We start from the raw sequence: 18,113 nt of genomic DNA on the forward strand, positions 1-18,113 counted from the left end.
GGCCAAATTGGTACTTAATAATTCCCTACTAGTGTTTCTCTAGCAAATTCTGCTCTTTCCCCCCTTATTCAAGTTCTACCTTTCACTTCAGGCATCTATATTAAGGTAGATGACAAGACAAATTAAACTTTCATGATCATCAGACAGCCAATACTCAACTCACATGACAATTTGTTTAGGCAAACACAACTGCAACTACTTTACACATTTGTAGGACCTTTCCTGTAGGAAAGGTGCACCTTTCCACCTGATTTGATCTAGCAAGTTGGGTTGGTTTTTTTTAAATTACTAATTTTTAAAAAATGAGCAAGCAGGTTTGTTGGATTGACTACTCCTTCCATTCTTTTAGGATTCCAGAAACGTTCTCTCTCACACATCCTACAAACCAAAGGTATTTTGTTGTCAAAGCCAGACACAAAATAAACAGGAAAAATACACACATACTTATGCACCCAAGTTACCTGGGAAGGACCAAAACCCTTATAGTTTAAAAACAGGTTAAACAAAATCTTACACATGTAACTAAGTAGTAAAGCTGCCCGGTAAACGGGACATGATGCTTACTTACCATTTTAAGCTTATTGGCTTTTTGCTAAAGTTTTGACAATTATAAAGTTGACCTGGGGACATCATCTCCAGTGAAATTCCACTCACTAATTTTATCAGTTGTACATCTATTTCTCACTTTCTGATACATAGTCACCATCTTCTGGCTAGATAAGAGTTATCTACTCAACCCAACTTCATTATGAGACGAATCTTGCCTGTGTAAGTAACCTCACAAAACTGTCTCACACAATCGTAATATTTCTTTGGCTATTTACAATGTGAAAATTCCCCTCCCCAAAAGCCATGTCCTGATACTTTGCACAAGACATACATGTGCATACACAAACACACTAATCGATCTTGCCTGTAATTCTCGCAAGTTTTCTTCATGGTTGAATGTAAATCTTGTGTCCAGAGCATTTTCTACATTTTCCAACCAGCAACGCAGCTCATCAAGCTTCTTTCTGTACTCTATCAGCTGCTGATTCTCTCCTTTTAGCCTTAAAAAGGAAAACAAAAAATCCATATGCATTTCTGCAATGAACACAGCATGTCAGGCCTACATTACTTCTGATGCAACATAGTCATGTGTTTTTCAGTGGCTGGAGCATTTTAAAGCATTCATTTGGGTATTCAAAGGATTCTATCCTCATCATTAAAATGCAAGATATTTCCAAATTAATACTACCACCTTAAAAATAGATAAATTTCAGTTCCAAAGTCACAAAATAGACTTTCAAAAGTCTGCAGAAAACATTAAACGTAAGTGACAGTATGACAACACCTTCAGGCCTAATCATTGTAAGCCACTACAAGGCCACTGTTAGTGAAGGTATTACAAATGTCCCTAAACCCTCCAAGGGAAAAATTCCCTAAATCACACAAAGCTTTAATGGAACTTCTCAAACTAAATTAAGAAAAATCTTGTTACGTTTCTAAACATATCAGGAGATGTTAAAAACATATAATTATATAAATAGCCTCCAACAATAACTATCCATTCCAGGGATTTATCCTTACACATTTTTTAGCAGTAAGAACAGACGGGGTACGTTGTATTCCCCGATAGGCTGAAAATTTGTATATTTATCTCAGACAACCTTTCTCTTTGATCTTTGAAGTAAATTTAAGGCTACTTCAAAATGGATTTTCACTTTGTTCAGAAAATACCTAGTCAGATGGATTAAATCATTGCGAACACAGACCTAAAGATCTTATTTTATAGCATTGTGGAAATTCAAGAACAATACAAGTGTTTCAATTAGTGTATCTTTGACAACACAAAAATGGAAATCAAGGTAATGTACTTACAATTCAGCTTCAGCCAGAGAAAGCAGCTGAGTATTCCTTCCTAAAAAAAGCCTGGCTGAGCAATGAAATGATTTTAAAAACAAAGGAAAATTGTAAGAAAAGAAGTTTTGTGGTTGTCATTTGGTGGGTTGTGTTAAACACAGACTCACTAAGCAGTCAATTGCAGGTGCATTTATGAGAAATTGGTTCTAGGAGACAGTTCAAAACACAGAGGTCTGAATGTCAGGAAAATTCAGATTAATGACAGCGTGCAATAGAATGCACTATCTCTCCCAGAGTCTTCTAAATGAGATTCTCCTCATCGCATCTGGTCAGACATCCAAATTTCTAATTAACTTATTACCTCTGTTGTCTATCCATAACCTCCACGGTGATTGCTTTCCAGCGTCTATTCAATCCCGCCAGCTTCTCCTGCAGGAAGCTCCCATCTGTAGCAGACAGTTTCTGTATGATCCCTTCCCCAGTTCTGTTCAATGCTGAAACACTTGTCTGATGGCTGCTGACTCCCTCTTCAAGTTCCTGTCAGAAACATAAAAGCCACACAGAATTTTATTACTGACCTAAAGTGACTTTGATCTGTGGCTTGTAATACACAGGATGAATCCTGGGTGCATATTATTTTACTAAAACAGGCACTTAAAGCCATCTTACTTAAAATTGGATGCTGTTGATTTAAGTTATTAAGAGTCTGTTGTTGAATCCAGTTCAATTTTCTAATGAGTGTCATAAAAAGATGACGTCAGAGAATAGGCTGCCGAATACTACTTAGGATCACAAGAATTCATTTAGACCATCAGTGCTAGAATCCACACTCACATTTGATTACTTTCCTCTTAATGTACAGCACTTTCTAGTAGTGCTAACAGATGGTATGACTTTTTTTTAACCAGTGCTTTTCATAACCTATGCCCCTGACTATTTCTGTAACTTAAAAGTATTTTAGCTAGGATAATTATGGCTGTGCTGCCATAGTCCCCAGAAATCACAGAAAATCCATGAAATTAAAGGAAGTCAGAAGATGTCAGGACCAAACCTTCAAATATCCCTAACCACTACAAAAAACTTACATTGTTAGTAACAATGTCTTTGCAATTGGATCAGGAATAAGATGATTCAAGAAAGAGAAGGGAAATGCCCTAGAAAAAAACTCCAAGCAGCAACAAGGATAAAATATAAGCTGTATGTTAGGTAGAACATACATTTCTTTAGCAACACATAACTAAATCTTGGATAACCATTATTCCCAAAAGAAAAGAAAATGAAGTCTGATCCTTAAAGTTATGTTTTCTTCTTATTATTTAAAAGGAAGTAAAGTAGTTTAGCTAAACAGAAAAGTCTGCTCCTCCATAATGATGAGCTAGAAAGATGTCAGGGAATTAAATTCCAGAACTGAAGTCTGAAACAATCAAGCCTAAGACATCTGGAATTGGAAACTCTTCTTTTTCTAGATTGTTTATATAAGGCAGGATCTTGCAAAGTTATTAGTTTAAAAAAATAATTTGCTAAGTTAGAATTGATTGTTGTTGGGGTCCATTTTTTTTAATTATGAGTAGAAAGTAAGTGAAATAACATACTGGATTTCTTTATGATTAAACATATTTTTAAAGCTGAAACAAAACTTATAAAACAACAAAAATTACGCCAACATTTGAATTATCAAATTATGTCAAACCCATCCATACTAAGAGTCATCATAAAATCCCATACTATAAGCAGGAATTTAGGTCTTCCCCAAGATCATTTTAAACTGCAATTGAAAAAGAAATCTTAAGAGTTACCACTTTTTAAAGTGTAATTGCACAGCCTCATTTCAAATCTATATGTCTATATAAACTAGAATTTTAGTCAGAAACCTAGACTTTTTCCAGCTTGCTCATTTTCTCCACAAATCATACATACCTGCTGGTGCAGCCCAGCTGTCTGCAGCTCCAGGCTGCCATCTGGACCTCGGGCATCAGCTAATAACATTTCAGCTTCCGTTATCCAGTGGGAGAGGTCATTGAGATCACAGTGGAACTGCCTCCACGCCTCAATCGCTCTATCAAAGCAACTGTTTGAAAACAAAGCATTGAAAAGTTATCCAAACCATTTTGGTGAAAAGGCTACAATTCCTACTCCAGTGAGTAGAAACATTCCTTGCAAAACAGAGAGGCTAGCATATAGCCTGGTTAACAAAGCCCCAGTACTGAAGGCTTCCTGACATAGTAGCAGCTGGTAAAAGCCAACAGCAGACTGTCATTAACTTCCAGCTGAAGGAAAAAAAAGGCAGTCCTAAGCAAACTTTTGTTTCTATCACCTAAAAAATAAAGATTGATTAGCTGCATCAAATTGGTCTGCGAACCCCTTTTTTCTTTATTATAAAACGGTTCAGATTTCATGTTCCACACCGATTTATGATTAATTGCTCAGATTTTTTTTTAAATTCATAAACCATGGGGTGCTGGTGCCTGGAAATTAGTAAGTGAAGGTGATTTTGATTATCTAGAACTGACTGTATTACCAGCGGGCCCACATAAATAGGTCTTAAACAATTTAATCACACAATAATTTACCAGGCATTTCATTATTATTACACATTAATTTGAGGCTGCAAAGGTGGTAGCTTAACTTGAAGGGCAACATTTTCTAGTATGGAGCAGGCTGAATTACCACAGTCAGAAGGTTGTTTTTAACTAAAATGAGAGTTCTACTATGTTAACAAACTAAGAACAACAGCCCGTGAATGTTAAATAAGAAAACCATGTCAGAAAGGCATAGAGAGAGTGGCTTGCTTTCTATTTGTTGATTGCTAACTCTGTTACATTATAAAGCAAATAGGACAGATGTCTCAAAGGATGCAGGACTTGAGGCAAACAACATGAAATCTACATCAACACCAACAAACTGGATAGTATCCCATTCCAAACTAATAAAAATAGTCTTTAAAGACATAGGAGGCTGGGTCTCCTGCTCAGAGGACCCTGTAATGTGACAGAGGAAAGATCTCATCTGCAGCCCATTATTTTTGTCTTAAACAATTCCAACAGCAAACACTCCAGGGTTACCTCATATACAGGTGCAATCTGAAATTAACAACATAACATCAAAGATGTCCGAAACCAAAGAGCTACCATTACATCTCTCTTCTTCACTAATTAAATTCAACAAGCCCAGAGTTCCTAGTGAGATTATTTTCATCAATATTACATCTCATTTTTGTCAAGACATCCATATTTCTTGGTCCATACAGGGCTTTTTTGTTATTATTGATCTTCATGTGGGCCATGATAAGAAGAAGAAAGCCTTAAAAATCTCTACTTATTTTTTTCTGACCCTACCTCCTAGTTCTACCATTTCAGTTTCCTGCACACAATTCAATACGCTAGACCAACCTGTAGACTGACCCCAAATCTCATTCTCCTTTTATTTCTCAGGTACATTTTAGTCTAACTGAACATATTGTCTCATCATAGTATCTCATTCCACATTTAATGAGAAGAGATATTCTAAGCACTTAAAATAGTTTAAAAGACTATTTTATTGGCTTCATTCAAAATGAAAGTTTCTGGGGGAGTTTTGAACACAGGACTTTTTCAGAATTTTAGAACTTTAGAGAAGAATGCTTTGAGACACAAAGCTTTAACTCCTGCCGTTTCTGTTGTGAGCCAACAGTTCCATCAATATTTTGAGCAACAAGACAAAGTTTCACTCTGGTTTTGAGCCAGATGCACATACTGCTGTTTCAGTACAGACTGCCTCGGCTAAAAGATAAAAGTACCAAAGTCCTGTCACTACAGCACCAAGACTTGGCTACTCCTTGCCTCCTCTGCAGGAAGCCACTTGCTTCCAAACCACAGCTCATTCCCAAGTCACCAACACTTTTAGCACTGGTGGAAAGTCCATGGCAGAAGGAGCAGAACTGTCAAACCAGCATCGTTACAAACAGCTCAACAAAGCATTAAGCCCATACATACATGCACAAAACCACACACACACACACTTTACACATATGTTCAAGTCAAACTGAAGTCAACTGGATTTAATTGAACAATTAAAAGCTTTGCTAAGTACAGTTTAATTCAACTTCTGCTTGGCTACATCAGAGCTTTTATCAAAGGTTTAACTACTTAGCTGGCACTCAATCACAAAATCATTACTACCTCTGAAAACTAAATCAATCTTTTGCCACAAACTTCAGATGCTGTTTCTACTAATTCTGTCAAAATCTCCACCCACCCCAGAAACAGAAAAAAGCCAGATATTATTAAGGAGATAGGGTCTTCTTGCCTTCCTGCTTATACTTAGGGCAACACTGGGAAAAGCAAGAATAAACTTCATTAAAAATTCTTCTTAGTAACAGAAAGGGTATAAAAATACTAATGCCAAAATACAGCATTTTAATATTGATACTAATATTGTCTTCATTAATCAAAGTACATCCTTCTATTAAAATTGTAGTACTTAATATATACAGGAAGCTACATATCATTTTAGCTTAAATTGCTAGTCCCTTTTGTATGAAAATCATGCCCAATATTATTCTCATTAAGATGCAGAGCTTAACAAACTTTATGAAGTTCAAGATTAATTTGTATTCAGTGAACCAAGTGAGGAGGTAATCTATTGCATTTTGCCAGCTAATCATAAACATTGAACTTACTCTTTGATACAATTATCTTTTTCAATGGGAAGACTAGGTTTCTGGTTAACCCTGGCTACTTCAAGAAATGAAGTTTAAGTAGTAAATAAAATCGTACTCATACTTACAAAAGGATACTATTAGTTAAAGCTTTTCAATTAAGTTACAGGGGAGAAAAAAGGCATAACTAAATCTTAGTGCACGTCATACCTATGAAGACAACAAAATAGCTGCAGGCATATAAATACAGATGGGCACCAGATTCTGGAGCAGTTGTCTCCAAATACAGCAGATGACCACAGGGAGCCAGCAAGAGCACAGAAAGTGGTACCCAGTTGGCACCACTATTTGTTTTCAAATTAAAAAACAGTGAAAAACAGTGCAAAACAGTGCCTGGCAGGTTATTAGAAATCTTGATGCTTCACTGATCCAGTGGCCCAGAATTTCTGGAAGTCTCTGCTTAGACAATACCACCAACTGATTTTTATATTTCTACACATACACCAGTGCTCTGAGAAAGTTAAAAACATCAGCTTATGCAACACACACTTCCTAAAAACATCTCTTCAAAATACACTGCCAAATGTGTTTGCTATCTGATTTCTGGTGCTACAAAGCCAGTGAACATGGCTAGACATTACTTTATGCTCTACAGAACTTCTACATTAACCATTACCTTATATCACCATTAAAAAGCAAATACTGTAAAAGCAAATTAACTACAGTATGAGCCTTTGCATTTAATTTTAAGTTTCATAAAATCATTTTCAGTCATTAAGGTTTTTTTGCATAGCAGCAACCTCTGTCTACTGCTGTTTGCAGTGTGAGTACCTTCAGCTTAGTGGTAACTTTCTGAACACATACTTTCACACTTTCACCAATTTCAACTTAAAATGCCTGACACACTTTTCCAAGTTTGACTAAGTAGTATTAAGCTTGGTTTTAAACATTTAAAGATGTTTCAGATAGTAAGGCATTTTCAGTTTACAGTATCTTTTGTAAGGGGCAGGGAGAAGTCACAGCTTAATTTAACTTCCCCCCCTACTTTTTTGGCATAAGTGAAATTACAGCTATTTGATCTTTGTGGAAAGGAAATAAGTTTTTCTTAAGCATTGATTTCAATATTCTCTTGTTCTCTCAACCACAGAATTTTCTAATGTGGTCATCTCTCATCTTCAATTATTTACAGCGAAGATTATTGGCAACTATCATATGTGCTGTATTTTAAAGACCCCATCCTTTCAAACTCCTTCCCTCCTTCAAAACCAGCCTTGAATTCTTTGTTAAAAGATGTCCTACTCAACATTTTTCTTCTAGAACTTTTTTTTTAAAGGTATCACAAAGCAAATTTTATGTTTTATAAACAAAATATTCTATTTTATAAAGTAAAAACAATCAGCTTCATAAAAGCATCCAAACTATGGTTTGCATGTTAACTGTTTCAACATTCAATAATTCTGGCAATTATTGTGTAATACTAACATATTAAAGCTGAGTACTCCCAAACTCTTTATCTTCATCATTAGGGTACATTTGTAAAACACTTATAGTGTTCAAGTACATAAAATATTTACCACGTGGTCACAGAAACCAAACATCCTTGACTTACCACTTACGATCATTGTACATTCTATTAATTCTATCCCATTCCGCATTCAACTGGGTTAGTGCATCTCCTATTTGTATCGCCTCAGGTCCAGATGCTTCTAATATAATGTCAGGCTGCTTCTCGTGTATGACTGCAATTTGATCCCCAAGTTTATCCAAAATATCTTTTATGTTCTGCAAGCACAGTAATTACACAAGCCATTAGTAAAGTCAACACTAGCAGGAAATGAAAAAAAAAAAGACCAAAAAGTAATTTCTTCAAAAAACTGTTCCAAAAAATCAGTATCTACAATAAGACCATGACCATCAGCAGTTCACAGACTAAATCAGTTTTAGCAACTGAACTGAATAGTCCATCACACCTTTTTAAGCATACGTCCTTCTCAGTTTTTTTATGAAGAGAATTATTTTATATATCCCACCTGTTCCTGAAGTAAAGGGGCATAACCATACTTCTCAAAACAGCAGTATCTTCATTATTAAAAAAATCCGCCCGTGTCATGAAGACACTGTACGTATTCCTTCCTCATGTAAAAAATGAGCCACAAAACGTGACTTTATTATGCTTCACGTAACCTCCCATATGTACAGAACTGCAAAAGCATAAGCTACATAAAAGTTTTATATTTAAATGACAAAGTTAAAGCAACCTATCTCAAATATCATTGAACTGTGATGTGAAAATACCTTTAAACCAGATGCTGTTGTAAGACGGCCTTGGTATTCAAAGGACAAAGACCATGCAAACAGTAGAATTTACTTATCTTTTTGAATTTAGAACAGTAACACTTCTAAAAAGTCTGTGCTCTGCTATTTCTTCTTCTGAAAACAGCCTTAGAATATAATAAAATTTCAACATCAGACAAGACACCTGCACCAAAATGAAGTATTTTAAACCCCTCTTAACATAAACACTCCTAATTGTACTTAAGGGAAGCAGAACTGCACAGAAGCAGAGTAAATAGGGACAAGAGAATCTCATCAACAAAACAGAAGTCATCCACTTTGTCAAAGGTTGGCATCACTCCCCTATTTGCTTTTGAAAACTACGCCAAAAAACAAATACGAAAAATGAAAGCATGTGCACAGCATAAAGAAAAGCAGGTCGGAAAAGTGGACTGAAATTCTGAAAAGCTTTTAAAGGACCTGTATAACAGCTGCAGAAACAGCTGATCTAGCTCTAGGTGAGGGGCAAAGCCCGACTACCTCAAATACAAGGACACATGGACCGCACTATGCTCCCCAGCCCACGGAGGTACGTCTATACTGCACCACACCATGTGCAATTCCCAACTCCAATGGATGTTTTCTGTGGGAATCTCTGTATCATGATCCTTTGCATGCTTAAAATTAACCAGGACTCAGACTTCTGCATACTTATCTCACATTTGACAGCAGGATTCAATATTTTCAAACATACTTTCTTCATCCCCTTTTGAAGAGCAGCAAATCCTTAACTACCTCCTCATTATTAATCACACAGGTAAATCAACTGCCTGGCAATGAGGAGAAGTGGAAGCTTAAAATTGAGCACATATTGATGCTTTGCTAATCAGAACAGGTACCCTTGTCTTACATATAGCTTCATACAAAAGTCAAGAATCTCCCTTTCTCCCTCTTCCCATGTGAGCCATTGTTTTCACATGACAGGGAGAACAGCAGCTGTATTAAGGAAACCAAGCGGATTCCTTAATACAGCTTACATAAGGATTTTGGCTTTAGCATTTCTCTACATATTTTGCAGACTACATGACGAAAAACACAACAGTTCCTCCAACAAAAGAAGTCAAACCTTTCTCCCCCAACCTCCCACCCAGCTTCCACATTGTTCCACTTTGTATCCGGATTCTGCATAAAAGAAAAATCAGCCGCAAAACTGTCTCATTATTTAATCTTCAATGCATATTGATCCAGTCTATACTGAGCAAAAATACAAATACAGCTATATAGTCGCTAAGGTCTTTTTTCTTCTGCTATTCCCTTCCCTCATTCTTCCCTCTGAATATAATGCCTAGGCATGCAGTACCTTCAGTGCATCTTCCTGAGTTGAAAAATCCTCGTAGATGCCAGTATTTAGCTCTGGTGCATTCAGCAGCAGTTCAACATCAGCCATGGCCAGCAAGACTTTGTTGATTTCAACCAAGTATTCAGCCGAAAAAGGCAAGGTCCTAACCCCTGCAGCAAAGTGGCCTTTTAACCTCTGCTGGACAGCAACTGCCTAAAAACATGAAAGTTCATTTTATATTTCAAAGAACAAGCAATTTTATGAAAAAATCGTAAATCAGTAGACTATATTCAGAATAAGTACTTTTCTACATTAAAAGACAAAACAAAGGCCTTTCTAGCAAAGTTGCATAAATTCAGAAAGCTGCAAGTCCTGCAGAGAATTGTTTCTATATTTATAAAAAGAAGGTTAAAAAACAGTAGATATCATGCTTCACAATGACCCTGTATTATTCTTTATTAAAACCCTGGGGAGTGGGAAGGGCACTGCTGTTTCTCTCACATTGATCCTTACCATTTCCAGCACTTCTTGACTGAGCCTGTATCTATTATGATTACAACCCACTGTCTGTTTCCTTTATCATTAAGGACTCCCAGAAGTTACCAACTTACCGAAGCAGACTTTTTTCCTTCTCCACATTCTTTTCAATAAGCATCCCCACCCACATTTCCCAACCATTTTTAAAATAAATTAGTGCTCCACCAGTACCCCAATATGCTTTTTGCAGCAATAAGAGACACTAACTCCTCAAGAGCTTGGCAACTGTTGTTATCTGCTCTGGCTGTAAGACCAGGCTATCTAGCCAAGTACCATGTTAGCAGATAAGAAAGCAAGAACGGTAATTTAATGAAGCTTTTTCTTGGATCATAAATGATTGCCTGGATCTGAAGCATTAGGAAGCCAGCTGCAAGAAGCTATACCCTGCCATGCCTGGCAAAGGTAGCAGAGGCAGGTGAAGCAGATACTTCGAAGACTGAAAGCAGTTTTTTGCTGAAAAGGTTTCTTGTCCAACAGGATTCTGTTACCATCTCTGAAAACAGACCAGTTCTTTAAAATCAGCAATGACAAAGTAAAGCCACCTCCAAATATTGCAGAATTCAAGCAACTTCTAAGTCACCATCCTGTACTCAGTGAATCTGAGTCAAGCAAGACAGAGACAGAAGCACTCGACTGTATGATTTACTAACAGCTGAGAACACACTTAAAAGTGTGAATAATAAATGTATGTTCACAGCTATTTCAGCCAGTGAATTTTACTTTGCAATTAGTCTGGGCTGGGTGCACACATGCAAATCACTAGCACAGCTGACAACCAGTAAAATATTAAGCCCCACTAACAAAGTTGTTTGCAAACACCTGTCTGTATCTTCCTCCTCCACATGTTTCTGAGCATTTCAAATACATCACTCAAATTAACTGGAATCTAACATACACAGCATGTGTAGTTCAAAAGAAAAAGAAAAAAGGATTGCAGCAGAAAAGGTATGTTCACATATTCACCATTCAGGATTTCTTCTCATGCACCGAATGCTCCTAAGGATTTTATTTGTTTTGTGTTGGTTTGGGGTTTTTTGTTTTGTTTTTTAAAGTAGACAATCATCCCTGTATTGAAACTGGGACACCGTTGTACTTCCACAAGACCTTTGCCACCAAACGTGGTATGCTTTCAGTCATTCATTGCACACTAAAGAAACAGAATGTACAGGCACATAAGCATAAATTGAGTCTACTGAAAACAAGGATTACAGACAAGCATCATAAAATACTCAGCATTGCTTTTGATTCAGTAACAGTACAGCAAGCAAGCACCGCAGTAAAAACCATAAACTACTTCATATGCTTTAGTTACAAACCCAGCATCTTGGTCCCTGATGCTCCCCAAACACATTTTCTTGAGGTGCTGTATACATTTTGTCAGCTTCCATCACTGAAATTTGGAGCAAAAGCCCAAGGCTTAGACAGTGGTATGATTTCCTGTGGAAGGAGAGGCCCCAGGTCCAAAGAATCAGACAAAGCTCGTGCAACTCAAAGTATCTTTTCCCCGGCAATGTCAAACAAGCCTGGGTTTGAACAAACACCAGGATGCCTGCTGCAACACAGCTGCCTGCAACATCTTCACAAAGTGTTTTCTCTAACTCTCCATCACCCCACAAGTCCCATTCTCACACAGGCAACAGTCCAGAATCTGGACTTCACCCAAAAGAATAGGTCACTGGACTTTATTATATTTCTACTTCACACACATTGCTTTATCTCCTATTAGAAAAAACTTCCACAAGATTTAAAACAGCATCTGTTGGCAGGCTGCAAACTTGTTTTCCACTAGTTGCCAACACTGACATATACTGAAACTTTCTGCTTCCCCGGTAGCACCATCCTGGGCCACGTTGCTGCTCTTCGGCAAAGCAGTGAATTCCTCCTGGTGCTGTTCCTGCAGAGCACACCTCATTACTAATCTCCTCCAGCTGCCTCCCATCACAGAGATGATGTCTCCTCCTTTCACAACCTTCCTTCTTAAAGGTGAACATATGTAAGTGTTATAAACACATTAGTGCTTTACTACAGCTGAGTTTTAATTATTCAGCTGTTCTCTACCTTGCATTGCAGACTGGCAGCTTCTGAAATGCAGCATAAAGTACTAAAAAAATGGAAGAGCAGAAGTTTGACATAACTGTCTCACACAAATCAAAGACCTAAATGTCACAGAAGCTGTTTTTTAGGGGTTTGGGTTTTTGTTGGGGTTTTTTGTAAATTAAAAAAAAAAACCACAAGCAAACGCTTTTCTTAAGCATCCACAAATAAAAAGTTAATCAAAGGTTATTTAGGAGGAGATCTGACTGGATGACTTAGTAGCCCTTTTCTACTTTAATTTCAGTGGTGACACAGCACGTTCATTAAATTGGGCCTCTCAAATACTAGGGAAAATGTAGGACTGGGGAAAAAAGGGGACTACTCTGTTACTAGCGTACAGTCTATAAATGAGGCCTCTCAATGAGAGCTGCTAAAAATAATTTTAATTTAGTGGTCAAATAAAAATTTGTTTCCTCCTATACTTAGCATCTAGTTTTACCTGCAATTCAGAATTTGGTTTCAGATTTTCTTCCCCTTTCCCCTTTTACACTTAAATATATTTTGAAACAAAATCTACCAAAGATTCAACTCAAGGAGACGCTCTGACTTGCTTCCAAGTGGATTTTGGAAAATACTGCTCAAGAAATTGACATAAAATTAAATAATTTACCTTCCATGTTTAACTACATAAACATTTTAACCAAAAAAGTATTTACCCAGTCTAATCTCAGATCACCACACATTACTTATCTTTGCAAATAAATACCCACCCTTTTGATTAGAAATGCTCACTTTTTAACCATTCCTTGCCCCTCCTCTCTCACACTCAAAATATTTCATAGACAGTTTTCTAGGAAAAGATTTTCCAAAGCTAAAAGCTCATGTCCATTTTATTTTTTCTTCTGGGTTAATTAATGCAGTCAGTAAGCAACATATTTATGGGCAATGTAGCTAACGGTTCATATTTAAGTGACCCAGAACCTTCCCTATAAAAAGCACAATAGGCAAACATACATGTTTTGTTTATTACAGGAATAATACTTCGAGAGCCTTCAAGATGGTGTCTGTGTTTCAGTTTATAGGAAAAATTGCACTGTACCTACAACAGCAAATTCACTAACCATCTGCAAAATTATCATTTTCACTTCAAAACAGTTTTCTAAAGCCTGGAAAAATCTCTCAGGAACTTCAGTCAACTAATTACCTCTGCAATTTAAGGTTTAATTTTTCCTTTCCATCATACCGAGCCAAGTCAGAATAGAGCAATTTAAATAAATACTAAAGCAAGGTTAGACAAGAAGGAACTCAAGCAGATACAAACTTCCAAGGCAGGCTTTTCTAGCTACCGGATTTGTGGCAAAACAAAGGTTATTCAGAAGTACCTGCTATGCAGAAGGGTTACCAATATTTCAGAGACACTTAACTCCATAATCCCTAGAAGCATACTTGATGAGGAATATTTATGATCCAGCTACTTCCAGCAATCAATATATAGATATATATGACCTTCAAGCACCATAAGTAAGTCTTCTCCTCCACACTGATTTACAAAAACGTAAATAATGTATTACATAAAACCTTAATTGGAGTCTACTCCCCACCTTTGCAGCTGAAATCTTTCTTTCCCTCCCTGTTTGTTCATTTCAAGCACTAGTTTCTCTCGCTCTGCTCACTGCACCTTCCTTACATCAAGGTGAGGAGTTGAGCCAGCTGCACACCACTGGGTCAAGAATTCATTTAGTGCTTCTCAGTCTTGAGCTGAGATGAGCAAAAAGCACTGCAATTTGCTATTTGGTAGTCTGGGGGCCCTATGGATACATCCAAGGTTTCCCTTTCCCCACCTTCATCAGACATCCCTACTGACTAAAAGAAGGGGGAGGGCATTTGTTCAAGCACAGAATAGATGGTAAAAATTGGGGAGGGGCAGTATCTGTTGCAGAATTTTAGCATTAGGATCCCCCCTGGTGCTGAGGGTAAGTCAAGTCTGGTGGCTCAAAGAAAATTCTGGATCAACTGTGTTCATTTAAAATGATGATGATATTGGGGACCACTATTTCTCCCTTCAGAAATGGTATGGTCCCACACCATTCTTGGTGTTCAAGATCAATTAGTAAAGCACATGAGAGAACAAGCCATAAAAGTAAAATAAGGTCACCTGAGACAGGCTGGCTTACCACTCAAATGTCGGAAGGCTAGAGGCACAGGCACATGAAGCAAAAGCAGCAGTTTTCGAGTTTCACAGCAGTAATGAAAACTGCTGTGGTCCCTTTCTGAAAGCCTAGCTGACTCAGCTGGACTAGAAACTACATCTGGGAAGTATATTTTTACACAACTTTAAATCTGAGCAAAGATAACGTTTCTCCATCAATAGCCTATTGTAATTGCTATGGTAATACATATTTACATGATATTCTGCATTCAGCACCCAGATAGCAAGATGCAGTAATCCAGGAATGGATCCAGCCGTGCCAGGGATTAGTTGAAGTATATCCCTAAAGAAAAGGGTGTTACAGGAGGCAAAGGAACTTCCTTAGAGAAGACCAGTCAACCTGCAGTGAGACCAACAGTGACACGGAAGACCAGTCTGTGGCACAATGGGACTGCTCCCATTAGCAGAGAACCATCCAGGTGCACCTTTTTCCCCTTTTCAATCTGGTAATTGATGCACTCAAAGCAGCTGAGCAGCTGATGATCAAACAGAAAAACTGAATCATGTTGTTTTACTTTAAATGTGTATGGATGCCCATTTCCATCAAACAAAATCCCTGGCATCAGTCAGGTCCCAAGGAGCTCACGTGCAAGTACCACAGTACACCAGGAGTGACCGCTGGGGACCCAACAGAGCAGTCAGATGTTGGACAGTTAAACAGACCCTGAGGCCATCTTTGCTGCCCAGCTCTGCATGGGAGGCTTATAATTTGAAAAAGTCTCTCTCAAGAGAAGCAGATTTAAAAGGTTTACTTTCATAGCTGATACTGAATAGCCTGCACGACCAAGGAGAGCAGACTGTCTGCCATAGGTCTACAGCTTTCACAGGCAGCTGAAGCCACATAGCACCACAGCTGCAAATGAAGAGCACATTATGATTTTGTGGTGTAAGTCTCACAGGGAACCAGAGCATTTTACCCCTGCCTCCAAGTTAATTGGTGCTGGGTTAAAAAGTTACAGAGCAGTCAAAAAGAGATTGATTGGTTTTAATTATGAAGCTTCATATGCAGAAACTGAGAAGTACTTTACAGATTGCCTAGCCCCCAAGCTTGTCCAAGAAATTACTTACTGCTTCACAAGGTTCCTCACTGTTATTGCCTAAAATATTAATGTAATTACCATGCGACCAAAGTGTTTTGAAGGATGAAAAGAAATAGAATTAAAAAAAAAACAAAACACCAAAAAAACCCCCACAAAACCACAAAACCACAACAAAAGAAAAAAAAATACTAAAAGTATCTGTACCCTCAACAATTAAGACATACAGCTTTCTGGGCAGTAAATTTTATCAGACCCTGACATCCTATTAAATCAGTTGTGAAATTGTTTGTCAAGACCCGCACAGACACATTATCACACAACTCTTCTCATCAGAAATACTTCAACCTTTGTCATTTTTATTAATCTTCATTGTGTACAGTAATATCAATCACGAGGGTAGTTATCACTCCCTAAGCACTTGAGGCAGTGAAAGGCAGCATCAGAGTAAATAGCCCGACCACAGAATGCAGAGGCACTGAGTTTAAGCCTCAAACGAGGCTTTTACCATACCTGCACCACCCAGACATTGATTCAGGCTGGTTGAGCCAGGGTATCAAAAAAATCTAAGCGTAATCCCCATGAGCAAGACTGGCAAGAAAAACTGTCCTGATTCAACCACACTGCCCAGATCACACTCTAAGACTTGGGCCTGATGGCTGGGATATTTTGGACCTATGACGACTATGTAGAAATCCCAAACTAGTATATGCAAATAGTTTCCTAATGAAAAATGAATGCTGTCATTTTGAAAACACTTCGTTCCAAGAAGGTGTCAGAAGAACAGCCATAAAACCCTAATATATGAATCTCTAAAGCTCACTCTGTTTGCTCTAAGAAAAAAAAAAAGTGTCTCATTTACCTGTAGTTTTTGTTCATCTTCCACACCTTGCAGCCCTGACAGACGGTGCTCAGCCTCATCCAGCCACTTCATTAGACTGTCATGTTCCTTCTTATACTGGGAAAACACTGGAGAGAGTTCCACCGCCTGCCTCCTTTGAAATGACCTGCACTCCTACAATGCAGTATATTAGGAAAATACAGCATAAGAGGTGGTAAGTTGTGAACAGAATAGGTCTTATTTATTTGAAAAACAAAAATACTGGAGGGATTCATTTGAAGAAGCAAATTCCAAAATATGCAATACTAGCCATTTATTTCTTTAAAATAGCTATATTCTATTTGACTGCACAGACACGTAATCAAAGCCAGACTGAGGGTCTTACCCTGCCTTTGAGCTACACCTGACCTTACCAACCCTAATATGATTCAAACGGGTGAGCTAAAAGGAGTATAAGAATACAGATCCCCTTTGTTCTACACGAAAACATTTTTAATGTGGCATGTGTACGAAAGCACCACAACATACCAGAGTCCGCAAATGCTGATAATACCCTCTATAGAAAGCAAGAGGAATTCAGGAGCAGACTCATATTCACACAAACCTCTTCAGCTGAGAACTCAATGAATATGTTTGTGTACATGTGTCTATGTAGTCACTCTTCACACAGCCTGGTGGTGGAGACAAACCTTTGCTGGAGGACCAGCAAAGACAAGTGAAGCAAATGCCCGACTGTCTGCACCCATCTGTGTAAATACAAACAGGGTAGTCCTCTGTGAAGCTGTGAAAAGGACTTCAAAAATCAAAAACGACTCCCCCAAAACTTTGGAATGACAAAATTCATATTTTGGAAATGCAAAGATTCAGAGAGTCAGACTGTGTAGGCACATTTAACTCTTCCCCAGATAATCTTATACACTAAAAAGTCATAACCAGGTTGTAAGTGGGATACCAAAGGGAAGACTACATAAATGAGCTTTAACTAGAGTAACTATCATAATCGTACCTGCGCACTGTTGTACTTTTTCTGCAGAAGCAACAGCTGTATGCGAATCTTCTCTCTCTTATGGTCCTCCATAGGCTGCTGTAACAACTGCCCTCCTCTCTGTAAAACTTCTTCAATCTGAGCTCTTTCTTGATCCAGCTAAAATTACACAGGTCTGTATTATCTATAGAAAGCTCAGCTATGGTTTCCAAAATGAATTTATCACCCGATCAGATATTAACAGTAACGGCACCAAACTGTTGCTTTATTACCCAAATGTGAGACAAACAAATTCAAGCAGAGATTCTCCTCCACAACTACCAAATCCTAAAATCCAACTCAGTCATTCCATAAACTTCATAAAGAGATGTCCTGCAGG

At 37.8% G+C, this 18,113-nt stretch overlaps 1 protein-coding gene across 1 annotated transcript in view; it reads right to left on the reverse strand.

Annotated features, from left to right (window-relative positions):
• Nucleotides 1-18,113, reverse strand: part of UTRN (utrophin) — a 377,019-nt gene that overhangs the window by 214,245 nt on the left and 144,661 nt on the right. The window contains 7 exon segments of the mRNA XM_009325465.1: nucleotides 914-1,049; nucleotides 2,204-2,379; nucleotides 3,760-3,910; nucleotides 8,088-8,260; nucleotides 10,113-10,304; nucleotides 16,771-16,923; nucleotides 17,756-17,893. Coding sequence (XP_009323740.1) covers nucleotides 914-1,049; nucleotides 2,204-2,379; nucleotides 3,760-3,910; nucleotides 8,088-8,260; nucleotides 10,113-10,304; nucleotides 16,771-16,923; nucleotides 17,756-17,893 — 1,119 coding nt within the window.

This window comes from Pygoscelis adeliae, unplaced genomic scaffold, assembly GCF_000699105.1.
Source record: "Pygoscelis adeliae isolate BGI_AS28 unplaced genomic scaffold, ASM69910v1 Scaffold300, whole genome shotgun sequence".
Classification (NCBI taxonomy): Eukaryota; Metazoa; Chordata; class Aves; order Sphenisciformes; family Spheniscidae; genus Pygoscelis; species Pygoscelis adeliae.